General features: G+C 50.4%; 1 protein-coding gene across 2 annotated transcripts in view; it reads right to left on the bottom strand.

Annotated features, from left to right (window-relative positions):
• LOC137439663 (phospholipase A2 isozymes PA3A/PA3B/PA5) overlaps positions 1 to 27892 on the bottom strand; it is a 59108-nt gene that overhangs the window by 15901 nt on the left and 15315 nt on the right. For both annotated transcript variants that reach the window (XM_068135633.2, XM_068135634.2), the window contains exon 2: positions 9874 to 10006. In XM_068135633.2, coding sequence (XP_067991734.2) covers positions 9874 to 10006 — 133 coding nt within the window. The remainder of the gene's footprint in view (positions 1 to 9873; positions 10007 to 27892) is intronic.

Here is a 27892-nt window from a genome sequence, read left to right as displayed (position 1 = left end):
ATTTGAGGTCAAAAGGTCATAGGTCAACTCAAGGTCAAAAATCCAAAATCATCATTTTCATCTGAAAAATCGTCAATTTTCTCCCTATTGACCCGAGCTTTGATCAAGATTGTCAATTTTAATCTTGATGAAATGGACAATTTGCTGTATCAATGGAATTTTTTTCTTGGGGAGGGGTAGGCGTATTTTGCAAGTATCATGCGTTACGTGGTCCCCTCGGTGACTACCTGGTCTCGGTGACCCCCGGACCGTGAGAGGAACTTCGCCAGAAAGTAGTATTATATATGCGCTTTCGCAACGCAATCCCTATGAATTCCACCCAAGAGAAAACTGATGTTCAATGATATATTTCAAGGGTAATGATACCATACAATTTCAATGATACAATCAAGGATATATTCCCCGAGCAATCCACCATCCACAATTCACACTCAACAATCAATCAATCCCCTAGATGATTAAGATGGCCATCTTACATACGTGTGTCCCCTTTTGTACTCACGACCCCCTTTGGTCTCTGTCCCTCACAATGTCTCTGGGCCCCTCCTGACCAAGATGATGGTCGGCTTCGCCGCTCTCGGGTGGTTGAACGAACCCCGGGTGGACGTTTTCCCACCGGGCATGTATCGTACCGGGAACCAAGGTTGCAGCCCCCGCTTGGCCACGCGAAGCGGGTACTGTACAGCAGGCAAAAGCCACACGCCGTTTGCAACGCGGGTTAGGCCCCAACGTGCGACCTGTACGCGTCTTTGTAGACGGTGCCGCGAACGGTGCCAGACGCTGGGTCGGTGCACGGCCACACGGTAGCTTGACGTGTCCACCGGGCAGGTATCCGTCCCGGTAACTCCTCTTGCCAGACGGGCTCGGGAACGCCGCTTTTCCACACGGCTCAATATCGGTCCCACCTCTCGTCGGAGCGGGGCGAGGAAGAAGAATACTCGTCGCTTCTTCCGACCTCGTGTCTTTCCTCTTCCGTTTCCGGTCTCTTTTTCCAGAAGGGCTCCTGACCCTCCAACCACAACAACCCTTAATCGACTACACATTGATAAGCAAAGACCTGAATAGTAATTCACATACATTCCCATAAATATGTAACACTCCCCCCCTTCAAGAAAGAAAGTTTGAACCCAGCGAAAACTTTCTTTGCCGGCCAACTTGGATAAACAAACCAGATAACTCAACCCCCCCCACATTATCAGTTCCCCCCGGGCACAGTTATCACTTAAAAATAAAGCAACAAAATTTCACCACAACCCCCAGAGATTTTCAAAGGTAATTCACTCTGGACAAAGCACCAGCAACGACCTTGTCCCTGCCCTTTACATGTTCAATTTCCCGTTGGACTCCTGCCAAGCCAAACTCCATCTCATGACCCTCTGACTTTGACTGTCAGTTTCTTGTGAATGAAGGTTAAGGGGTTGATCAAAGATCCAAAGTTAAGCAACTCGATAGCACTTTTTCCGGGAGGCCAAGCCGAGTATTCCCTACATGGATGCCTTTGGGAGCGTGGCGTTCACGGTTAATACGTGTAGGAATCTTGGCTCGGCGGCTCCGCCGCATTCAGTGCTTCAGCTTTTCAGAACTTCCCTAATAATTATGGTGGGACCGCTTGTCACTGTAGTCCCATGAATAGCGGTCTCCTTCTCGGCCACTACTTTGACAATCCTTCCTTCGGGAGCTGCCGAAACTCAGGGAGCCTCCATAATAATATTGATTGCGGCCACCACCAAAACTACCGCCCAGTTGTACTCTCCTGTAGACCTCTCGACGCCTACGAAATGCCTTCCCTACTGTTATGGTCCGACCCTCCAAATCCTTGCCATTCCAATTCCTCTCTGCCCCTCTGGCGTCTTTTGTGCTTGTAAACGTGACAAAGCCGAACCCTCTTGACTGTTGCGTTTCCCTGTCTCTTACCAACCGCACTTCCACCAGCGGCCCATATCTGTTGAAGACAGAGGTCAGAACTTCTTCCTCTGTTTTGAAGTTCAGTCCCCCTACAAATAACTTGGTACTTTTGTCGCCATCCCGAGCTGGTGTGGTGTTATTTTCCCTGCTGGGCTCTTTACCAACCCTCAGGTTACCATAAACTTGACCCCCGGCCAAATTATTCCCGATAACCACAGATACACCCTCTACAGGAAGTGTGGCTTGTAAACCGACGGTGACCGGTCCTGACACCAATTCGGACTCCAAATGGATGACATGAAGTGGAGCACTAACACCGCCCCCGATCCCCTGTAAACGAACACTATCCCCCGTTGCCGTCTCCTCGGACCATGGCAAAATGCCTTCAAGCATTAAAGATTGATGTGCTCCTGTGTCCCTCAATATCCTAACCGGTCTCCGGTTAGTCGAGGCTCCATCCAGTGACACAAACCCCTCTGAAATAAATGGTTGGTAACCCTTTTGATGGCGATTTCTCACAATGGCCATTGCATTTGGAGTCGTAATAGTCGGACTCCGCTCTGGGTCTTCCCTTTTCATGCGGTAACAACTGGACATCAAGTGTCCAGGTTTCTTGCAAAAAGCGCAAGTAGGCCCGGAGGAAAAACTCGTGGTCTGCCTCGGGCCCTCCGAAATATAAGTTTGTCTTGGGCCCGCATCCCTCTGATTTCGAACAGGTGGGGTATCCGCGTTGTCCCCATAATCCTCTCGAGGCCGCCGCCATGTATTGTCGTTCTCCGCACCTGCTGTTCCCCACCTCCCCTGCGGAGATCTAGGCGAGGAGTTAGGTTCATGGACCCCTATTCGGTGGGTTAAGGCATAATCATCTGCCATGGTGGCTGCGTCCCATAACTTTGGTACTTTCTTTTCCTGCAGGTACACTTTGATGTCCTCGTGGACACACTGCTGAAATTCCTCCACCAGGATCAAGTCACGCAATGTTTCGAAGTCTTTCCCGACTCCTTTTGACTCACACCACCGATCAAACATGTTTTCTTTCACTCTGGCAAACTCCACATGGGTCTCACTCTCCCTCTTCCTGGCATTCCTGAATTTTTGCCTGTAAGCTTCCGGAACCAACTCATAGGCTTTGAGGATGTGCTTCTTCAGTACCTCATAATCTGCACATTGGTCCATTGGTAGCGCCGAATAAATCTCTTGAGCTTTTCCCACCAGCACACTTTGCACTAGTATGGTCCAGGCCTCCTCCGGCCAGTTTAATTGTCGAGCCACTTTCTCAAAGTGTGGAAAAAATTTCGCAACTTCCTTTTCACTGAACGGTGGAACCAGCCTCACATGTCTGCCCACATCCCAGGTTTTCTGGTTAGGTGTCGACCCCGTCAGCAAGGGTGGTGCCTCTCCCCGTTCTCTCATTAACTCCAGCTCCTTGAATTTAATTTCCTGCCGAAGCTCCATGTCACGTTCCTTTAATTCCCTTTCTGCTTTTCTCTCCTCTGCTTCGAGTTCCCTTGCAGCTCTCCTCTCCTCTGCTTTCCTTTCTTCTTCTGCTCTTTCCTTTTCTGCTTTCCTTTCTTCTTCTTTTCTTTCCTTTTCTGCTTTCCTTTCTTCTTCTTTGATCCGTTCCTGGCTCCGTAATTGCAACTCCAGTTTCCGGAGCTCAACGTCTTCTGGTTCTTCGGGTAGCCACTCCCAGGCTAACTCGTCCCATGTTCCTAATCCCACCATAGATTGTATCACCGTGGCCTGCAACTCTGCCTTCCTCAAATTAGTTCGGACCTCCAAGTTAAAATGTTTGGCCAATTTCAAGAGGTCCGACTTTAGTAACGCTCGGAACTGTGCCTCACTCGGGGTTACCGCAAAGTTCTGTGCCACAAACGCCATGGTGCCTATCGTTAACACCTGTTAACCTTCACCCAATACTTTACCCCCAATTTCCCCCAAAAATTTACCAATTAATACTTAATTAATAAATTTTAATTAATAAAAATATTATTTTATTATTTTATACAATTTTAGATCCCAGACGTAGACCCAATTGCGAATCCCCAATTCTGTTACGTGGTCCCCTCGGTGACTACCTGGTCTCGGTGACCCCCGGACCGTGAGAGGAACTTCGCCAGAAAGTAGTATTATATATGCGCTTTCGCAACGCAATCCCTATGAATTCCACCCAAGAGAAAACTGATGTTCAATGATATATTTCAAGGGTAATGATACCATACAATTTCAATGATACAATCAAGGATATATTCCCCGAGCAATCCACCATCCAAAATTCACACTCAACAATCAATCAATCCCCTCGATGATTAAGATGGCCATCTTACATACGTGTGTCCCCTTTTGTACTCACGACCCCCTTTGGTCTCTGTCCCTCACAATGTCTCTGGGCCCCTCCTGACCAAGATGATGGTCGGCTTCGCCGCTCTCGGGCAGTTGAACGAACCCCGGGTGGACGTTTTCCCACCGGGCATGTATCGTACCGGGAACCAAGGTTGCAGCCCCCGCTTGGCCACGCGAAGCGGGTACTGTACAGCAGGCAAAAACCACACGCCGTTTGCAATGCGGGTTAGGCCCCAACGTGCGACCCGTACGCGTCTTTGTAGACGGTGCCGCGAACGGTGCCAGACGCTGGGTCGGTGCACGGCCACACGGTAGCTTGACGTGTCCACCGGGCAGGTATCCGTCCCGGTAACTCCTCTCGCCAGACGGGCTCGGGAACGCCGCTTTTCCACACGGCTCAATATCGGTCCCACCTCTCGTCGGAGCGGGGCGAGGAAGAAGAATACTCGTCGCTTCTTCCAACCTCGTGTCTTTCCTCTTCCGTTTCCGGTCTTTTTCCAGAAGGGCTCCTGACCCTCCAACCACAACAACCCTTAATCGACTACACATTGATAAGCAAAGACCTGAATAGTAATTCACATACATTCCCATAAATATGTAACACATGCTCTGTATGACGTCTTCTTATTTGTCTGTTTGTCTTTGTCCACACCGAATAAATGTGATTTTCTCTGCAACCGTTGGTCCGATTGACAAGAAATTTTCACCATAGGTGCAACTTCACCTGTATAATTTTTTTATGATAAATATGACGTCATATGTCACGTGGTTCGGCCGCCATCTTGGAAAAATCGAAAAACTTTGCACCTCTTTGCACCTTTGTACTCCGAAAGTGCTGAATAGAAAAAATTGAGACGTGGCTCATTGTAAAGAACTCTCCATGGGGAATAAAATATGTTAATGATGTCATAGGTGCCTCCATTATGACGTCATAATTCGACAAGTAGAAAACGTCATCCAATCAAGATAAAATTTATTGAGTGCCTTGTCGGCATAAACTGGTGGAGAAAAAATAATAATTATGGCGTCATCGGTCACGTGGTTCGCCCGCGCTCTTGGAAAAACCGAAAAACTTTGCACCTCTATATCTCCGAAAACGCTGATAGTAAGGGAAACATATGAAAATCTGTTAACTAAATTGTTACCAAAAAATTTCTTCACCAATATGTTTGTAAAGGTGTGTAATAACATGTTAAAATGTTGAAGTTCAACTCCCGTGGGAAACCCAGAAAAAAAGCTGTTGAATTCGGGTACTGAAAAATTATTTTCGAGAATTTTTATTTTTTTTAATCGGCCCTTAAGTAACTTATGAGGGGTCTAATAAGGGTTTTTCATGATTCTGAGTTGATTGTTAACATTTATATTTCACCACAGACACTCCTTTGTGGAAAAATAATTTCTAAATATATCTCATTTTCTACTTTGCAAGACATGGAGTCGAGCAATATGGATGAAGACGTTACTCCACCTGTGCTCAATTGCTTCATCTGTGCACGCTCGGATACACCAGCTGAAAGGCTCATACAGGCAACTCCAAAGGGATACTCAACTTTATTGTAACAAGCAGAAACTGTCGAAAATGTTACTGTTGTGGAACGTATGAAGGAGGCTCAAAAGAAAGGAAAACTGAGGTACCACCAGAAGTGTAAAAATGATCTGTACAACAACTTTGTTGCAACCACCAAGAAGTCAGCTCAAGCATCAAAGGCAGAGAAAGAGTCATCAAAGTTGAAGAGAAGACGCACTACTTGTGAGTTCAGTTCATCAACTGGCTGCAGTTCTAGAAGATCACAGTCAGTTGACCTCCTGTATAAGGATGTATGCATTCTTTGCAACCAACCAGCCAACTCTACAAAAATAATCCAGCACAAGCTAGAAAGAAATACAGAGTGCCAGATAATTTGACTGCAGATACACTGAAGGCAAGCTTGCTGAAGACAGCACGGAGTCGCGGGGATGACTGGGGCACTGAAGTCACTGGATGCCTGGAAGGGATCAACGACTTGGTAGCAGAAGAAACACTGTACCATTTGCGATGCAAACTTATGTTTGCGAGAGGTGACAGTTTGTCCAAGACTGATGAAGGAAAAGGAAGAGAGGACAGAGGAGTATTGATGAGGAGCGAGAGGCAGTTTTTATTGAATTCTGCGAATGGTTAGACTCAGAATTAGAGCATGGGGTAATGAACATGGACCAAGTCCATGAAAAGCTGCAGGAGTTTGATCAGTCACCAGAGACGAGCCTTTCTTATTCAAAGCATTGGCTAAAGATAAAGCTTCTAGAGAAATACGAAGACACCTTGTATTTCACAACACAGGAAAGAAGGGCAGATGTACTCTGTCTCAAAGATGGCACCGACAATATTCTGCGAGAGCATCATGCTAATCTTGACCATGGAGATGAGAAGACTCAGATCATAAAGACGGCACTCAAGTTCATATCCAATGATATTGCCTTGATTGATTTAGGTCCAAAGTCATACCCCACCACACACAGTACGACTGACATCGATAGTCAGCTGACACTTGTTCCTGCAAGCCTTCAGATGTTCTTGAGACCGATTGTCAAGACAGACGAAAGAGTTGCCGTTTGGGGGCAGAATTTTATTAAGGCCTGTCGACCTCGGTCTGGAGTATTGCCACACCAAATGGGGCTTGCCATACAACTTGATCATAGATTTGGGTCAAAATGGATGCTCAACAAGTTCCACCGGCTGGGATACACTGAGTCTTACACGGAGACACAAAACTACAAATACTGCTTCCTTAATAGTAGGAGTGGAGATGATGTTCCAGATACTTCTGGCACTCTTGACACCATTGTGGAGGAAACCGATGAACAGATCAATGATGAGGTTGCGGTTGATGCTGCGCTTGAGGATCAATCAGTGATGACAGCCAAAGTGCCAGCCAGTGAAAGTGAATTGTCAAGTAATGATCAGGTGGTCTTTATGGAGGTTGGGGAAACAAACAATGCAGTCACTCAGTTTGTTGGAGACAATATAGATTTAAACATTGTCTCTATTCACGGAAACACTCCCTTTCACTCAATGGGTTGGATCGAAGTCACCTCTCCGGCACCACCTTTGCCAGATCCACAGACAACAGCAGCTTTCCCCCGGGTGAAGTTGAAGGCACTCGACAAAGCTAAGATCCTGAGAGGAACTGAAGTAAAGATTATTCCATTTACGAACAGGAAACAGATAGGAACGAACGCGATCATGTTTCTCCCCCTCGCTGAGCTTTCCTCCTCCCTGGCTCATGATCAGCCACTCCTCACTCCAGGTGACACACTCTGGGCAGCGGGGTGGGTGATCAAAGCCAACGATCCTGAGTTCCCACACTCCAACTGGAATGGCTGGATGAAGAGAATCCATGCTAATGATGCAAAGCAGAGCACACAGATCGAGTTCCTCCCAGTTATTGAAGGAGACCCTAATGACCTCAACACCATCTTCACCACTCTGAAAGAGTGCATACGGCGCGCTGGGGTCGCTATAGTGACCTTTGATCTTCCGATTTGGCTGAAGGCTGTGAATATAATAGAGCAGGCAAATCTACCCGTCATTCCAAGGTTGGGTGGTTTTCACCTGCTGAAGTCTTATCTTGGATCAATGGGTAACATCATGGAAGATTCTGGATTACTAGATGTGATCCAGTTGATCTATCCTGGAAGTACGACAGCCAACCACATCATGGATGGAGGATGTTTTGACAAGGCAATCCGTGTTCACCTCCTCATCGATGCAGCCATCTATCAACATTGGGTGAAATTCGGTACAACATGTTCTCAAGGAAGGCAGCGGCAGGAGTGATCAAACCAGAGACTCTACCTCCAACAGAGGGTGCAGCTGCACAACATTCACTCCGTGCCTACCTGCAGACCCGGGACTGGATCCTTCTACAGAGCATGTCTCTGAACCCCAGTGACTATGGATGGACAATAGGTGTGCATGGGTATGAGCCAGTTCCAACACTGGACCCCACGGCTCCTGAGGAGCTATTGCAGTTCACGAGCTGTAATTGTCATGGAGATTGCAGCAACCGGCGATGCAGCTGCAAGAAGAATGGGGTCACGTGCATCTCGGCCTGTGGAGTCTGTAATGGCATTACATGCAGAAACTGCAGTCATGATGTTGTTGAGTCTGAAGAAGACAGACAATGACTGTTGAAACTTCTGACATTGTGAATGAGAAATAACTCTTGAGTATTATATATGTATGTGAAATAAAAGCTACTTTGTGTGTAAATGTAAAAGTGAAAATATAAATGTTAACAATCAACTCAGAATCATGAAAAACCCTTATTTGACCCCTCATAAGTTACTTAAGGGCCGATTAAAAAAAATAAAAATTCTTGAAAATAATTTTTCGGTACCCGAATTCAACAGCTTTTTTTCTGGGTTTCCCACGGAAGTTGAACTTCAACATATTAACACATGTTATTACACACCTTTACAAACATATTGGTGAAGAAATTTTTTGGTAACAATTTAGTTAACAGATTTGTGAAATATCTCATAAAATGCCCTTACTATGAATAGAAAAAATGGAGACATGGCTCATTGTAAAGAACTCTCCATGGGGAATAAAATATGTTAACGATGTCTTAGGTGCCTCCATTATGACGTCATAATTCGACAAGTGCAAAACTTCATCCGATCAAGATGAAATTTCTTGAGCATAATCTAGGAATAAATTAGTTTAGAAAAAAATTAATAATGATGACGTCATCGGTCACGTGGTTCGGCCGCCCTATTTGTTTTAACACAAAAGCCTTAACCACTGAAAATACATCCTGGCAAGGGTTTGCAATCTGCGATTGCTCTTTTTCTTGTTATTATTATTATTAAGTGAAAATAGTGGAAAGTTGAATTTTCCTGGGTTCTAAGATTGAAGTGATTGGAGAATGTAGAGGAGAAATTAATATTCGGTTATCAATAGGGAGAACAGAAATGTCAGGATTGACAAAGATCTGGAAAGACAAAGATGTGACAAAAACAAACTAAGACGAGGCTGTGGAATGCTCTGGTATTTCCAGTTGCAATGTATGGATGTGAGTTGTGAACAGTGAAAAAGAAAGATTGACAGTTTTAAAATGTGGAGTTGGAGACTGTTACAAGTTCCATGCAGTGAAAGAAGAACAAACAAATCAGTGCTTGAATAAATTAGACCACCATGTACATTGGAAGTGCTAATGCTAAAACAAACTAATATTTTGGGCACATCATGTGTGCAAAAAATGAAAGTCTGGATAAGTCAACCATGCTAGGTATGATTGAGGTAAGAAGAGGAAGGGGTAGACCTTGTATGTGCTCGATACGTGGAGTAAAGGGTGTATCTAAGGTGCATCGGTCAGAGCTTCGGGTGGCAGTGCAGGATAGGGATGTTTAGACAACTCTGATCATGAAAGTCACCAGAAGTCTGACATGACTTGATGGAACTAGATGACTATAGACGAGTTATAATTGACTCAAATGTCCAAATGTCCTTCACGCATCAAAACAATTTCGGACACGGCTTCATTCCACGGTCTTTAATTCAAGTCGATCTCGAATAATCAATCCACTACCGACTAGACTACACATGTGATTTTCATGCTCCAAAAAGACATTAAACAAACTTACCTGAAGTCACAACTGCAGTGCAGGATGGTGTACCACCTGTAGTTAAGGAAACCATACTTCGATTCAAATGCTGCCACAGTGTGCGGACAGTGGTCGTGTTCACGGCAACATACATCCGTCTCTATGTGTTCACCTGAAACAACAACAACGCTTTGATTCTTCCTTTAATGGCACGCTACTGGAAACACTAACGCTTGGACATACACCCCTTCATACTTCCCCCAACCCTCTCCCCCAGGCATCAAGTATTTTTTGAACAGTATATATATATATATATATATATATATATATATATATATATATATATATATATATATATATATATATATATATATATATATATATATATATAAAATACACACCACACACCACACCACACACCACACACATCGGAGGGGATACGTTCCTGGAAAATCCCACGAAAGCAGGTCATCGTTTCAATGGAAAAAGGGAGGATATGTTCCCGAGTCGCGAAAATCCGCGAATAGAGGACCAAACCACGAATGGCAAGGCAAAATACGCGAATGGTGAGGCAATTCCAGAGAATGTTGACGATAATCCGCGAAGGTCGATGAATGTCCCACAAATGTATGCCGCGGCATTGTTTCAATGAGGAAACGGGGGATAGGTTATAGGTTCCCAGCGTTGTTTTTGTTTGTTTGTTTTTTGTGTGCAAAATCGAGGCTCGTGTAAGAGCTAACATTAATCACAAAAATACAAACTGGCACAAAAAACACATGATCAAGGGAGCAGGAGACAATATGGGGAGAGAGGGAAGCACACAAGTACAACAGTAGAGAACAGAGACGTCGGGAGATCTGTGGGAGGGAGAGGGCTTGGGGGGAGGAGGCATGGGAATTTAAAGGTATAAAACACATGGACTCTGCTAGGAGTTCCAGGAAAGAAGTTGGAATTTCAAAAAAAAAGTGGATTTGCGGTGAAATTAACGGGGGGAGAAAAGATCAAGGTTTTGGATGGGGGAAGATAAGAGATGGTGGTGAACAGCTGTTTTAAAGACCTGGAGGGAGGAGTGGGATTGAAGAGAGTGAGGGAGTTTGTTCCAGAGGCGGGAGAAAAGAGGAATGAAAGAGTGAAGGTGAATAGAGAATCTTGATTTTGGCAGTTTAACCATAAGAGGGTTGCTGGCAGATCTTGTGCGACCTGTAGGAATATTTGCAAGACAGAGCCCAGAGAGAGCTGGGGGGAGGAGTCGGTAGAAGACGGAAAGACCACCAACCTGCCTGCGGTGAGTGAGTGAGAGGCCCTTGGAGTTAGCTTCATCGCAGGAGATTCCAATGATTCTGAAAGCTTTGGTTTAAACAGCGTGAAGCCAAGCTAGGTGTGAGGCAGGAGTACCAGCCCAGAGGGGGGAACAGTATTCCATAGAGCTGCGGATGAAAGCCTTGTATGGCAACTTGATGAAAGCCAACAACTCAGGTGTGCCAAGGAAGGACTTCGCACGACGGAGGATGCCCAGTCGGCGACTGGCTTTGGAGGCCAGCTTTGAAATGTGGTTTTCCCAGGAAAGATCATGGCAGATAGTGAGACCCAAAAGTTTGAGTGACAGAACTTATTGGAGAAGATTGTTGAGAAAGTAGATCGGAGGGTTTTCCAGTCGGTCTTTTCGGAGAGACATAGTAAGAGTGTGAGATTTATTAGGATTGAAAGACATGTTCCACTTGTTTGACCAGTCTGGGATTTTGTCCAGGTCTGCAGAGAGTGAGGAGGTTGCAGACTGCCGATCTGAGGGATTAGGTATGGAGCGGCAGAGAGTGGAGATTAGTTTAGTTTAAAATTAGCAGAGTGATTCATAGAGGAAATTTTTTACAGTTTAAAATGTTTTCGACCGCAAATGCACATGATTACAGTTTCACAAAAAATGCTTACAAATAAAACTAGAACGGCACTCAGTGGAGTGCATACCTCCACCTGATTGGTCATATTACTCAATGGTGAAGAATCACTTAAAAATTATACTAGCCGGATCCGGATCTTCGATCACCAAAATTGAATCGATTCTTCCTCGTCACACACACAACCTCTCCACCAAGTTTCGTCCAAGTCCGCCCACAACTTTGAGATATCCTGCTATGTATCGTTTTTGGCCCTATCTCCCAATGGTGAAGAATCACTTGAAAAATTCTAGTAGCCGGATCCGAATTCGGATCTTCACCAAAATCTAATCATTTCGTCCTTGTCACATGCACTACATCTCTGCCAAATTTCGCCCAAATCCGTCCATAACTTTGAGACATTTTGTTCACAAACAAGGAAACATACAAACAGACAAACCAGGGGTGAAAACATAACCTCCATCCACCTTTGGTGGCGGAGTTAAAAAAAAAAGAAAAGAACTACACCAGGTACCATTTCCAAAAAAATTAAGGAATGAGCTTACAGTTTATTAAGAGTGTTTAACCATACCGCACAATGAAACAAACAACAACAAAAAACCACACAACACCATCATGTACCGTTTAAAAATATATTTTACAAACACACGCAACTTTCAAATGACGATGATGATGAATTAAAATCCCATGAATTCCTCGAACTCTGAGGATGACCCAAATTACAGTCCTGCGACGTCGTGCACTGAGGGAAGGCAGGAGAGGGAGCAGTTGAGGATGTTGGTGAGGACGCTGGTGAGGACACAGAGGGCGGCAGGAGAGGGCGCTGGTGGTCTTGAGGTGGAGGGAGCAGGGTGAAAGAAATGGGTAATGGAGAGCTGCCTGGCTGATTGCCACAGGTTTCGATGCAACTCTTTGTAGGGGAGAAGCAAATCAAGCCCCTCTTGATGTGTGATGTGATGTTGGGGAGAACCTCTCCATGACTGGGTGAGCATCTTCCAACTTGTCGTCAAGCTCCCACATGCCATGCAGCAACTCGCCCAGGAACTGGACTGAGGTTAGACCTCGGCACCTCTTCCTCATCACTGCCTGCCTCCTCCTCCTCGGAAACCGTTATAATGGCCTCCAACTCCTCGTCGATGAGGTTGTCGCCATGTGAGGAAATGAGGTCTTCAAACTCTTCAGCTGTAAGTCATCAAATCCTACGCCTCCCACCTGCCGTGCCAACCCGACAACTAATTAAAACCTGCCATTTATTGATAGGTTGTCCGCTTCAAAAGAGAACCGTGGGTGGACCACCCAGAGACAATTTAAGGGGATACACCAGCAACAAATGGCAGTATAAATTTAGGGATAGTGGAGAGAGTTGAGATTTGGAGAATTGGGAAGATTTGGAGGTGGCACAACATTGGCACCACACAGTCAAGTGGAGAGGAGTCTTCACGCAGCCATCGGAGATGGTTCATCTGGCAGCCATGGTGCACTGAAGCACTGTTTTACATTTGGCTCGAAGTGGTGTTTTGGTTCAGCAACGTTCCTGTCTCTCTTCCAAAGTCTCTGCAGCTGCGGTTTCTCATGCTGTCTTGGCAACATCCTGCATATTGCTGATGCCCTCAGGATTCCACTTTTTCCATGCGACCGTACTGCTACCGACGCATTTAGTGCGCTCGGAACTCCTTCAGGGCTCCTTCCCTGAACCTACTACGTCAAACTATGCACTGCCAATGCCCTCGGGTGTTTTTGTCTGTGCCGAAGGATCGACATCCGATGGCTCTGCAAATAACTGGCTGAAAAGCAAGGTCTTTTCTCCTTCGATGGGCTCTTCCTGATTATTCACTTTTCACTTTCCGTGGCTTAACTTTTTTTTTTTCTTTTTCTTCCCCCCCCCCCCCCCCCCTTATATCCCAAATTTTCACCCCTCTGCTGATCCATAGCATTGTAATTATAGTGCTTATTAGTGGTTATTTATTATTGTGATGTCATTTGGATTTAATCCAAGTATGCCGACAAGTTATTTCGCTTTGCCTAAATTACACCATTTGGGAGATAAACATCCATTCTGTGTTTTAAATTCTATTTTCAATCTTAACCTAACGTATGTACAACTTTTTTACAATCGACTTATGAAATGTAAACAATGTACTGGCACAAAATTTCCCAGTCTTTTTAAAATATATTCTGGGATTTTTAACTTTGACAGTCTAAATGCAGAAGGGACAGTCTCTGCCTCTGTCTCCTGGAAAAGACCTTTGAGATTCGGTCCCTCTGCCGGCACTATAATCAGAATGGCAGCTTCAAGTCAAATTCTTCTCTGCTGGGGAGCAAATCCATGATTGAGCAGCTCGGAATGACAAGCTCAGGCCTTAACAAACAGCAAAACAACAACTCAGTGTTATGAGGATGAGGTAATCATTGGAGGTTCACCCGTTGGCATGTGGTGGTTAGTAGTTGGCGTCACGTGGGTCCTTTTTCTACAAACTACTTTTTCACTCTTGAGAATGACGGTTATATGAGAAGTAAAATTCCCTTTAAATCGATGTATAGGTTGTCTTTGTACTATTTTCGGTTTTTGAATAATTAGTGCATTTCAGAGGACACGTGACTATTTCTTTGCCGAACTTACCTCATGGTAACGTCTAAATTAAGAGATGTTTTTCACATCGGATATCATATTTGATGATCAGAGCTCACCATCTCCCTAATTTTATCGGTATCCATGTTGGAATCCCCAAAAATTGGGCTTTTTATAAAGCTTTGTATATGTGGATCGACCCTCGGAAATCATGGTGACAGGTGGTGGCTCGGATGTTTACAAGTTTTGAATTGTGAGAAAATAACCGTTTTAAAATCCCTATTTAGGTGCAGGGTGGTAAAATATGTTATTGTGGCGGACACAAAAGCCCACTGGCGTGGTGACATCATTCCACGCACCAAGTGGGCGGTGGCCACGCCCGAGGGGTAGGCGTGGCCTCAGGATATACACCGGGCGACCAGCCCGGAAGAGTTCAGTGTTACAGTGTAGTCTTACAATAAAGACGTTCATATTGTTACAGACGCGGCTTAGATGTTATTTACCGAGCGGTGGTATTGCCGCGACCTAACAGTTGCCCCGATTCTTCCCCAACTCACCCGATTCCACCCGACGTTGACCAAATCGCGCTATGCTAAATCAATGAAGGAAAAGGACACAACGGCTGGGATTCAAATGACACGACACCAAGGGTTCAGTTCTCAAGACCTCCGGAGGAGGTTATATTAGGGCGGAAGGTTAGATTACAACTACAAGAGGGACAGCAAAGGAAGATAGGCACTTAGACACAATCTTATATTAACCCCAACAGACGACAGATAAACGCCGACTCACACGGGGATTGATGGCAAGGAAAGGCAGAATCGATGGCTCCAGGTGCACCTGGGCTCAGGGCAGAATCGACCCGGTTCGGTCCGGTCCAAAGATGCGAGGAGGTATCGTCGCGCTGGGGGTGGCGGTGGCTTCCTCTGCTCTCCGTAGTTCAGGCGCATCTGACCTCACATCCGGTTCGTGGCCGCGTATATCCGGCGGGGAGTGACACGCCCTCGGCTCGTTAGCTCCGCCCCAGATGGAATCGGCTCGTTGCTTCTCATTGGGTGCGTGCGGGGGGGTTACAGGCTCCACCCTTGACGAGGGGCTGACAAGGAGCCCCTTCGTGGTAACCCCGTCGGAGCGCATCGTCAATGGCGGCTAACCGAGCCGGTGTGAGGACGCACACTCCTCCGCGCAGCGCCGTTGTTGTAGTTGTTGTTGTAATTGTTGTTGTTGTTGTTGTTGTTTGGGGAAAAAGATGGGAGGAGGTATGGGAAGGTCCTAAACTCACTACTGGTGCCATATAATCACATTCTGGTGCAACGAAGAGTCAGAATTAATGGAAACGAGTCCTTAACTGACAGACTAAGAATAACTAGCAAGATGTCCGAAAGTTGTCTACGTGTGATGCGGTGGACCTGGGCACGACATTTAATGGGGGAAAAAGGGGAAGGTCGGTTCTACAGAGTGTTGTTTACAGACAATGGGACTAGGGAATGGGGGATTGGGGATAGTTGGGGAGTATTGGGGAAATAGGGGAATATTTACAAGCGGATATGGAGGCCAAATTCCATATTCGCAACATTGCACCCTTCTCTACCCTCGGGGCGTCCCGACCCGATAAATTTTTACCTATTTTAGTGTGGCACTCAGATGTAGTTCCCGCTACTATTAACTCTACCCTGAGTGCGACAGTTTTACAGATATTCACAAATGAGTAAATATGTCCCCCTGCGACGTTGCACCCTTCTCCTCTCAGAAACACACCCACAGGATAACCGAATCCGGAAAGAATTCGCAAACTAAACATACAGCCGGTAGGGAGCATTATTTACAAGACTACGCTGATATTTACACTACGATCCAGGACCTGTTTTTGGAGGGACACATGCAGATGTTATGCATAGAGAGAGCACGCATGCCAGCATCGATACACCAACCCACGAGTGCTCTGTGGCCTACGGCCTTTAATAATGTGCAGAGCACCCCTTCCAAGCATCAAAAGCACCACCCCTTCACACAGTCAGCACCATCCGGTGCACCAATAAAGTGTTTATGAATCACCGGTGGTGTCACAGCCGGCCGATGTTCTGCCGCTGGTCTTGCCTTCGTGTGGTGCACTTGGTGTTCTTGCCTCTTTCAAAAAATAAAGGAAGGCGCCAACCGCGTCCATTTCTATATTGTGGCCTTCAGTGGTGTCAACTAAAAGTGGTTCACCTGTATGGCATAGGTGCCACGTTGACCCATAGGTCCATCCACGGGTGGTGCTTGGCCGCAAAAGAGCTGCGGTCCATTGTGGGTGGCCACAAACATTGCGGTCCATATGGTGTATCGATCCAAGCAGCAAGCACCGAAAGTGCAGGCCCACAACTGCGGAGCCAGCACCCCTCTCTCCTCTCTCTCTGCCCCAAAGCCAGATCCTCGGAGGTGGGAGACAAAAGAAGCAGACAAGTGAGTAAGGTGGTAAGGGCGCAAAAGTGCACGCAATACAAGATGATGCACACTGGGGGCACATGGGAACCAGGTGAGACAGGTACGTTCCTATCGTACGCCCCCCCCCCCCCACCAGGTAACCTACATGGCCCCTCCCTTACCCCTTACTGTATCCACAAAACACAACACTACCCATAAACATCTACTTTACAAATCAACAAACATCCCTACTGTCTTCCCCGTTCCTCCCATAAACCAAATTCGTCTTCTCTCCCTCCTAACCAATCGAATTTGCCATTTTCAACTCTCATCAAAATTTGCCATCTCCAACTCAACATCATAATTTGCTATCACCAATTCATCATCAGTCCCTCCTAGGGAGGGAGGGATGGAATCACCCCAATGTCTCATCCACGTCGTGATGCGTCTCACAAATCCTCACAGCAATCCTTACTTCTGCAACACCAACAAAGAAAACACAGGTGTGGAGTCATCATCATCACCACAGGTAAGTGGCTGCGTATGGTGCGACAGGTTCATCAATCCTAACTATTTCCGAAATGACTTTAACAACTTTACACTACCCGGGGTCTTTCTCCGGCCAAACCATTGGCCCTCTTACACTATGGGTTCTAAAAACCAATTCCCATTGGCCAAACTGTGTGCTTTTCAATTTGGGGTCTCACTCCCCCGATTCATCTCCCGGTGCCCTCGCACAATTTCTGGGCTGTGGCGTGTACCTCTCCCAGCGGGTCTACCCACCTGCACACCTCCACCACTGCAGTTGCCTCCGAGCTTACCTGCTCCTTACCCTAACCTAACTACCTGGGGAAGGCCCTCTGGCGCTCTCCCCACTCGGTGCCCTCTCTGGCACTGGGCTACCCGGGTCCATCCTCCGGATCCTCGGGCCCCATCCACAACACTACCGGCTCCCGGAGCCCACCTGCGGCCTCACCTGGCCGACATCCTCACAGTGGTGGAGTGCCCAACCAACTACACACACTAACAGGCTACACGCCCAGCCATTTCCACAACACTAATGCACCCATTCACAACACCATTCTGCAACCGCACCACAGATGCCAATATCCAACCACAATTTACCTGTACCCTCTACCTAACACTTACACTACCCGCCCCGGGTACTCGTGAAAGGGGTCCACTCTTCCCCCATCCACACCTTCGCACCATGCACACCACTCCGTACCACTTACTCCAACTCTCTCCACACACCTGTACTTGCACACCTGTGCTCTCACTCTTGGTGCCGCCTGCACCCTTCTCTCCCCAAGCGCATTCGCGCTGATCCACACACTCACTACTCATACACTGCTCCACACACCTGTCCAGTTGCACACCTGTGCAATCACACCTGTCCAGTTGCACACCTGTGCAATCACACCTGTTCAATTCTCACACACACGGCATCATCTCAGCTAACTACTCCCTTCTGAAACTTGCGCTTCCCAGTCGTCCCTTTTAAACTATTGCGCTCCCACGTCATTATCATCCACACTAATCTACCTGCGTCCCCACTGCAGGTATCAGTCACTAACTAAACTTAACGTTACCTAATGTCATCTTCTAGGGCCCTATCAATATAACCTAACCCACCCGGGCTAGTTTTCACTGCCATACACCCCATAAGCTATTGCTCCTTTGCCCCCACTATGGGAAGGGTGGCAGGGATGCCACCCTTACCCACTGGGCCCATCGCTCACTACCAATTTTGCACATCAAATTTCAACAAATTAAAAATTTGCCAATCACTCCCCATCATCTGCCAATCACTACTGCCAATCCCTTGCCAATCATCAAATTTTGTTTTTCTCTAATTTTGGGTCCAAAACACTAACCTCATCACCCAGTCTACTCACTAATACCTCTCGGTGCGCCAATCCCTGTCCAAAGCCCGGCTTCGTAAAGCCAAGCCATGAATGCGGGTTGTTCTGTGCCAGCGGCTGGATGCGTCCGGCACTCGGTGCAGGCACGGGGGCTTACCCGGGCCGAGATCCCACGCACCATCTCGGCGTGGAGCCATCCAATGTCCCGATCTCGACCTGCCGGACTGCCTCAACAAAAGGTGGTCGCCATGACGACCCTTTCTATCGGGCTGCCCGCTCCGCCTAGTGGAGCACGGACGCGGCCGTTCAAAGCGAGCCCCGGCACGCACCGAGGGCCCGCTTCGGCTAAAAGTCGACCTAACCTCTAACCTGGTTACCGTCGATGCTTCACCTGGATTCTTACACCCCGCAGCCCGTTCCTTGCTCACACATCCAGCCGTCTCCATGCTCCTCGTACCTTTCCTTACACACCTCGGTACACTCATTCCACTCACAGCCTTGGTCACACACCTGACCACCGAACACCTTGGCACACATTCGTCACTCGCACACCTCACCAATACACCTCTTCGCGCCCCTTCCTCGGTCACCTCCTCTGTGACAATCACAGGTGTGCTCTCATTCGCACACCCAACCACGTGCCTCACCACCAACTCCAGCGTGCATTCCCACTCACGCTCTACCATTCCAGGTGTGCATCCTTCCATCCCAGGTGTACATCCTCGCTCACCTGTCACAACCAACTCACTCTCCTTGTCACTCTCAATACTCTCACCACCACTCTTGACAACGCACTCACCCTTACTCTTGACAGCACACTCTTTCCTCATGCACCTGTCCGTTACACACCTTTCTCGCGCACACTCTCCCGTTACACCCTCTGTAACACTCACCACAGGTGGACACTCTTCCTTACTTCTGACAGCGCACTCTTTCCTCATGCACCTGTCCGTCACACACCTTTCTCGCGCACACTCCTGCGCACACTCTCCCGTCACACCCTCTGTAACACTTACCACACCGCGCTTCCATGTGCTCCCTCGCACACGCGCTACGACCGACTCATTCTCGCCAGCACCCTCACTCCTTGGCACGCACTTTTTCCTCACACACCCCAGAGTCGGACTTTCTCGCACACCTCCTCTTTCGCACACCAGACCTGTCGCACACTTCACCAATGGCCTCTCACGAACACCCGGGTCCATCTCGACCCCCAAGCTTCTTAAATCACCTGGCGCATCATACGCACGACCATATTGGTCACCACTTACACCGGGTCCTCTTCCTCTTCGCTTCTCCTCCATCACCTGCGAATCCCTCATCCGGTTAATGAGCACATCATCACGATCCAAACACAGACTTTGGACCAATTCTTTTACTTCCTCTTTTATCTCTTTCTTATCCCCTCTCCGTCGCTTCTTAATTTCGCTCACCCCTTCTTCCACTTCTTCTAATTTTTGCTTCACCTCCTTCATTTCTTCGTGCGCCCCTTTAAGTTCTTCCTCTAACTCCACTTTATTTTTTTCTATGTGCTCCCGCACCTCCCGCTCTTTAACCTCCATCACCTCTACCACCTTGTCCATTTTCCTCGTCAGGTCCTCATGTACCGTCTGACACTCTTTTTTAATTACCCCAACGTCCTTTTTCATCTCCTTCTGTGTCGATTTTAAACCCTCTATTACCGCTGTGTTCTTCTTTACCTGGTCCCCCAACTCCTTTTGTCCCACTGTCAGTTGCTCTACTCCCAGCGTCAACTCCTCTATACCCCCTTGCAGTTTTACAGTCCCCTTTCTCACCTCCTTCTCCATGCGCTCCTTACAGTGCCTCACCTCCTCGCGCACTCCTCCGACCTCCTCACTCACTCCTCTTCTGATCTCCTCTCCCATCACTTGCATCTCCTGCCCAGATGCCACCCTCATCTGCTCCATTTCCTCCCTGTGAGCATCCAGTTTGGTTTCTACCCCCATTCTGACCCCCTCTATCTGCTGCTCCATTTGTTTAACTTCCCTTTCCGCTTGGTCCCTCATGTCCCTCAATTTGCCTTCCATACTGTTTTCTAACCCCATTAACCCGTTTTTCACTCCCTCTATCTGATTCTCCTGGGCAGCCATTCTATTTTCTACCCCCATTAACCCATTTCTCACCTCTTTTATCCCGTTGTCTAACCCCTCAAAATTATTGTCTAACTTCACACTGGTACCCCTCGCTTCGTCTCTCATTACCCCCATTTGGCCCTCCAATCGCTCACCCATTTGTTCCATAAGGGCCCTCATTTGCAGGAGGAAAAGGTTCGAATCCACCAGGGGCGCTGCCACGGTCGCGGGCGTGGACGCCGTGGCCACCTCGTGCGTGACAACGCTATTTTGCGACCCTGCCGCCCTCACTGCTTCGCTCTCCTCGCGTCCCTCAATTTGGTCCTGGACCGACCCTGCCTCACTCTCCCCTACCGGACCCCAGCTGTCTTGGTCTGCCAGAGCGCGACTTTCAAAATTCGGGTTTTTATTTCCGTATAACAAAATCAAATTTCGCCGTTATAATTTCGCGCGGGAAACGCGCTCCGAATCGATTCTACCACAAATTTGGGCCTAATAAATTTAGTCCCGGGTTCGAATCCGACCCTCCTGACACCAATTGTTACAGACGCGGCTTAGATGTTATTTACCGAGCGGTGGTATTGCCGCGACCTAACAGTTGCCCCGATTCTTCCCCAACTCACCCGATTCCACCCGACGTTGATCAAATCGCGCTATGCTAAATCAATGAAGGAAAAGGACACAACGGCTGGGATTCAAATGACACGACACCAAGGGTTCAGTTCTCAAGACCTCCGGAGGAGGTTATATTAGGGCGGAAGGTTAGATTACAACTACAAGAGGGACAGCAAAGGAAGATAGGCACTTAGACACAATCTTATATTAACCCCAACAGACGACAGATAAACGCTGACTCACACGGGGATTGATGGCAAGGAAAGGCAGAATCGATGGCTCCAGGTGCACCTGGGCTCAGGGCAGAATCGACCCGGTTCGGTCCGGTCCAAAGATGCGGGGAGGTATCGTCGCGCTGGGGGTGGCGGTGGCTTCCTCTGCTCTCCGTAGTTCAGGCGCATCTGACCTCACATCCGGTTCGTGGCCGCGTATATCCGGCGGGGAGTGACACGCCCTCGGCTCGTTAGCTCCGCCCCAGATGGAATCGGCTCGTTGCTTCTCATTGGGTGCGTGCGGGGGGGTTACCGGCTCCACCCTTGACGAGGGGCTGACAAGGAGCCCCTTCGTGGTAACCCCGTCGGAGCGCATCGTCAATGGTGGCTAACCGAGCCGGTGTGAGGACGCACACTCCTCCGCACAGCGCCGTTGTTGTTGTAATTGTTGTTGTTGTTGTTGTTGTTGTTTGGGGAAGAAGATGGGAGGAGGTATGGGAAGGTCCTAAACTCACTACTGGTGCCATATAATCACATTCTGGTGCAACGAAGAGTCAGAATTAATGGAAACGAGTCCTTAACTGACATAGACTAAGAATAACTAGCAAGATGTCCGAAAGTTGTCTACGTGTGATGCGGTGGACCTGGGCACGACATTTAATGGGGGAAAAAGGGGAAGGTCGGTTCTACAGAGTGTTGTTTACAGACAATGGGACTAGGGAATGGGGGATTGGGGATAGTTGGGGAGTATTGGGGAAATAGGGGAATATTTACAAGCGGATATGGAGGCCAAATTCCATATTCGCAACAATATGTTACCGCTTGTCCGCTTCCTCCTTGCTCACAAGCAGCGCGCGTAACGCCGCGCTTTACTGGTGACCCTCGACGTTGGATCTGCCGTAGCGATCCTTCCGAACACGACGCCATTGCAATGGCCAACGACAAGTCAATGGCGATTAAACTTCCCGAATTTTGGGAGGCCCAGGCCGAGGTCTGGTTCGTTCAAGCCGAAGCCCAATTTCAGCTTCGGCGCCTCACCAACGACGACCTGTGCTACTGCCATGTCGTCGCCTCCCTCGGGCCCGGCACGGCCGCTCGAGTTGTGTCCGTCCTTCGCCACCCACCGGACGGCCACAAGTACGAGGCACTCAAGCGGCTACTCCTAGCCACGTTCGGCCTCACAGACGACGCACGGGCCGACCGCCTCCTGGATCTCCCCGAGCTCGGTGAGACGTGCCCGTCGGTCCGAATGGACCATATGCTGTCACTGTTGGGCGACGAAGCCCCCGGTTCGCTATTCCGGGCGCTTTTCCATCGCCAACTTCCAGCGCAGGTTCGCCTCGCGTTGGCCGGGACCGGGCTAACGGAACCCCGAGCATTGGCGGCCGAGGCGGACAAGTACTTCGCCGCTTCGGACACGCGGGCGAGCGTTGGCGTGGCCGTCACGGCCTTCGACGCTGCTGTTCCACAGCATCATCTTCTACAGCACGCTGAGTTTCAGCAGCATGCTGATACGCACCTCGTGAACGCCGCCACGCCCCGCCCACCGCCGCGGCGAAAACCGCCACCGCGGGGAAACCCGTCGACTCCACCGGCCTGGCGGAGCCAGCCGCGCTCCTCCAGCTCCACCACCTGGTGCTGGTTCCACGCCAAGTTCGGCCACGAAGCTCGGCGGTGTCATCCGCCGTGCTCCTTCAACGGGTCGGGAAACGCCCGGGCCGGCGCTCAATTGTGGCGATGAGCGCCGGCCGTTCGAGCAGCCTGCTGTTCATAACGGACACCTTCTCCGGGCGCCGTTACCTGTGCGACACGGGAGCACAGGTGAGTGTCATTCCCGCCGGCACGTCAGACAAGCACGCCGCGGGTGGGGGCCCCGCGCTGCTTGCCGCGAACAGGACGCCCATCCGTACGTACGGAAAACGCTGCCTCTCTCTGCGGTTTGGAGGGCAGGTTTTCCGATGGACGTTCGTCACCGCCGACGTGCCCATGGCACTGCTTGGCGCGGACTTCCTGTGCGCCAATGGGCTCCTGGTCGACGTCAAGCGCAGACGGCTTGTCCAGGCCGAGACGTTCAGCTCGCTCGCATGTGCGTTGCCCAGCTCAACGAGCGGCTTGCCAAGCGGCTTGCCGAACGATTCGGTTCCGGCCACGTTGGTCTGTACGCTTCCGGCAGCGGACGCATTCACCCGCCTCCTCGCCGGCTTCCCGGCCCACCTTCTCGGCGGGGGCCGTCAAGCACGGGGTGGCCCATCACATCCCCACCGTCGGGCCACCGGTCTACGCCCGGGCACGCCGCCTCGAGCCGACGAAGCTGGCGGTGGAAAAAGCGGGGTTCGCTACCCTGGAGCGACTCGGCATCGTTCGGCGCTCAGAGAGCGCTTGGGCGTCGCCGCTGCACATCGTGCCGAAGCCCGGCGGGGGATGGCGACCGTGCGGGGACTATCGCCGTCTCAATGACGCCACGACTCCCGACCGCTACCCCGTCCCCCACATTCAGGACTTTTCCGCCCGTTTGGCGGGCAGGTCCTTCTTCTCGAAGGTGGACCTCATACGCGGCTACCATCAGGTCTCCGTCAGGCCGGAGGACGTCCCGAAGACGGCGGTCATCACGCCATTCGGACTCTTCGAGTTCCTGCGCATGCCCTTCGGTCTGAAGAATGCGGCTCAGGCGTTCCAGCGACTGATGGACAGCGTCCTGCGCGACTTGGATTTTGTCTACGTCTACCTGGACGATATCCTCGTCGCCAGCGCGTCCCGCGAAGAGCACCTACGCCACCTCCGCACGCTCTTCGAACGCCTGGGCCAGCATGGCCTGATTGTGAACCCCGCAAAGTGCCGGTTCGGCGCCGCCACAATCGATTTTCTGGGGCACCGTGTCACCAGGCACAGAGCCGTCCCCCTGCCGGCCAAGGTGGAGGCGGTGAAGGGGTTTCCGCGCCCCCGCACGATCAGAGGGCTGCAGGAGTTCCTGGGCATGGTGAACTTTTACCATCGGTTCCTGCCCCGTATCGCCCAGCTCCTGCGCCCCCTGCACGAAGCTCTCCGAGGTAAGCCGGGCAAAGGCGACGTTACCTGGACCGAGCAGATGGACACGGCGTTCACGGGCGCGAAGCTCGCCTTGGCTAACGCCACCATGCTCGCGCACCCGGCGCCCGATGCACCGATCGCCCTCACCACCGATGCCTCGGACTACGCGGTGGGCGCGGTGCACGAGCAATGGGTGCGTGGAGCTTGGCAACCGCTGGCGTTCTTTAGCCGGCAGCTTCGCCCGCCCGAACGCCGTTACAGTACCTTCGACCGCGAGTTGCTCGGAATTCACTTGGCGGTCAGGCACTTCCGCCATCTGCTCGAGGGCCGGGCGTTCACTGCCTTCGTCGACCACAAGCCGCTGATCTTCGCGATGGGCAAGGTCACCGAGCCGTGGTCGGCCCGGCAGCAGCGTCACCTCTCGGCCGTGTCCGAGTACACGACGGACATCCAGCACGTCGCGGGGAAGGACAACCCGGTGGCGGATTGCCTTTCCCGGGCCGTCGCCCACGCAGTCCACCTCGGCATCGACTATGCCCGGATGGCAGCGGACCAGGCCGCTGACCCCGACGTCCAGGCCTTGCGGACCGCCGTCACGGGCCTCCGCGTCACCGAGGTGCCGTTCGACGGCGCGGGCGCGGCCCTCTTGTGCGACGTCTCCCTCGGGCGTCCTCGCCCCATTGTGCCCGCGGGCTGGCAGCGCCAGGTGTTTGACGCCATCCACGGCCTGTCCCACCCGGGCGCGAGGGCCTCCCAAAGGCTGATCGCCGACAAGTTCGTCTGGCATGGCCTCCGGAAGGCCGTCCGCGGCTGGGCCAGGACATGCCTCGCGTGCCAGCGCGCCAAGGTGCACCGGCACACCCAGGCCCCGTTGGCCCCGTTCACGGTGCCGGAACGCCGGTTTGACCACGTCCACGTGGACCTGGTGGGACCTCTGCCCCCCTCGCGGGGTTTCACCCACGTCCTCACCATGGTGGACCGCACCACCCGGTGGCCGGAGGCCGTGCCCTTGGCGTCCGATGTCGCGCAGGCTTTCATCGCCACCTGGGTCGCCCGGTTCGGCGCCCCCTCAGACATCTCATCCGACCGCGGCCCCCAGTTCACCTCGGAGCTCTGGGGGGCGGTTGCGCAGGGGCTCGGGGTCCGGCTGCACCGAACCACGGCCTACCACCCCCAGGCTAACGGCCTGTGTGAGCGATTTCACCGCTCATTGAAGGCCGCGCTCCGGGCCACCCTCCGCGACGGCGGCTGGGTCGACAGGCTCCCCTGGGTCCTGCTGGGCCTCCGGACGGCGCCCAAGGAGGACCTGCGCGCATCCGCGGCGGAGTTGGTCTTCGGGCAACCGCTGCGGGTGCCGGGCGAGTTCCTCCCCGACTCCACGGCACCATGGTCCGCGGCACAGCAGCGCTCCGCTCTGCAAGAGACCGCCCAGAGGTTCGCCCCGGTGCCAACGGCATGCCACGGGCACCCACCGACGCACGTCGCCCCGGAGCTTCGCACGGCGGAGTACGTCTTCGTCCGCCACGATGCCCATCGGACACCACTGCGGCCCCCGTACGACGGGCCTTTCCGCGTGCTGGAGACCGGGGCGAAGCACTTCACCCTGGACATCGGCGGTACTCCTGACCGCGTTTCGGTAGACCGCCTCAAGCCGGCCCACCTCGATGTGGACCATCCACCGCCAGTGGCCCGACCCCCACGTCGGGGCCGCCCTCCTGCGGGCGGACCCCCGGCACCGCCCAGCCCCGACGCCACGGCGCCCCCCGGTCCTGCACCCATCCCAGGGGCAGCCAGGGGCATCCCACCTGGTATCCCTGCACCCCAGACGCCGCCGATCGCCAGGGGGCGCTTCGGCCGGGTCATTCGTCTGCCCCGCAAACTGGCCCTCCAGGTGCGCGGGAATTCTGGGGGGGCGCGTGTGGCGGACACAAAAGCCCACTGGCGTGGTGACATCATTCCACGCACCAAGTGGGCGGTGGCCACGCCCGAGGGGTAGGCGTGGCCTCAGGATATACACCGGGCGACCAGCCCGGAAGAGTTCAGTGTTACAGTGTAGTCTTACAATAAAGACGTTCATATGTTACCGCTTGTCCGCTTCCTCCTTGCTCACAAGCAGCGCGCGTAACGCCGCGCTTTCATGGTGACAGGTGGTGGCTCGGATGTTTACAAGTTTTGAATTGTGAGAAAATAACCGTTTTAAAATCCCTATTTAGGTGCAGGGTGGTAAAATATGTTATCTTAGAAAGTTTGGTGATGATTAACGTTGGGAGCTTAGAGGAGTAGGTTAACAAACAAACATTTCACGTATCTATATAATATAAATAGCGCAAGGACTCGACTTTGTTATCCCTTTTACGCCGCACCCAGTGACCCGATGCCCACGGCACTAATGGATTTACGATATACGAACCGCGCGCGCTCTTTGTTTATTACGTACAGCCATACTCGAAAAATATGAATTAGCCGACGTTGGGGCCCAAAAGCATCCGATTAACTGCCGATACGACGCCATCTTACGACGCCATCGTATTGGCGTCTGCTGGGCGAAGGCGAAGCGAGCCGTCCGCTGATTGGACAGTCGAGTGGTGTGAACATGGGTGGTGTGAACCAAATGGTCTTTTTATTCCCTTGAACATTTTAAATTAGGATATATAAGGAAACGTCTTTATCGTCATTTTAATAAAGTTAAATGGAGTGACGTTGCGATACTCGGGGTGCGTTGCATAAATCCTCGTAACTCAGAGAGGTGTAGCAGGTGGCGAGACGTAAGGAAGCTTAAAGATAACGAGCTGAAACAGACGAACGATATGTCAATCCCTTTCTACACCGAACGGCAATAAAAGTATGAGAGCGGGAAGGCATGGCCTGAGCACCGAGCAGAGAGGACTGATTGGACTTAACTTAGAGAAAAAATTGGAGCTCAACGGAAGAAGAAGATCCCATGAGCGCTCCCCTATGCCATCCATAATGGTACACTCTATCCATACACCACATCCTCCCTTCCGTGGATGTTCCACGGGTTTCGGCTAGTATATATATATATATATATATATATATATATATATATATATATATATATATATATACTAGCTGTGCTCGCCTCACCAAGCATCGTTACTGAGGAAGGGGCTTATTTTAACTGAGGCTAATGACTGTACCTGAGTTGCTGTGTTGTCATGATTTACACCAATCATAATACAAACAATTACTTTGCACAAATGTATTTGTTGTGTTTGTGATGTTACATTTTTATAGGCAATTCAGGTTGAAGATTTCGGTTGAATGTTTTTTTTTTTTTTCAAGAATAAACCCCTCAGCACATACATAGGGGAGGGGTAGGTGCAGACTGGAAGTTTGGGACGATTACACCTCACCACCACGA

This window comes from Myxine glutinosa, chromosome 14, assembly GCF_964187855.1.
Source record: "Myxine glutinosa chromosome 14, kmMyxGlut1.1, whole genome shotgun sequence".
Lineage (NCBI taxonomy): Eukaryota > Metazoa > Chordata > Myxini > Myxiniformes > Myxinidae > Myxine > Myxine glutinosa.
This window is presented reverse-complemented; position numbering and strand designations above follow the sequence as displayed.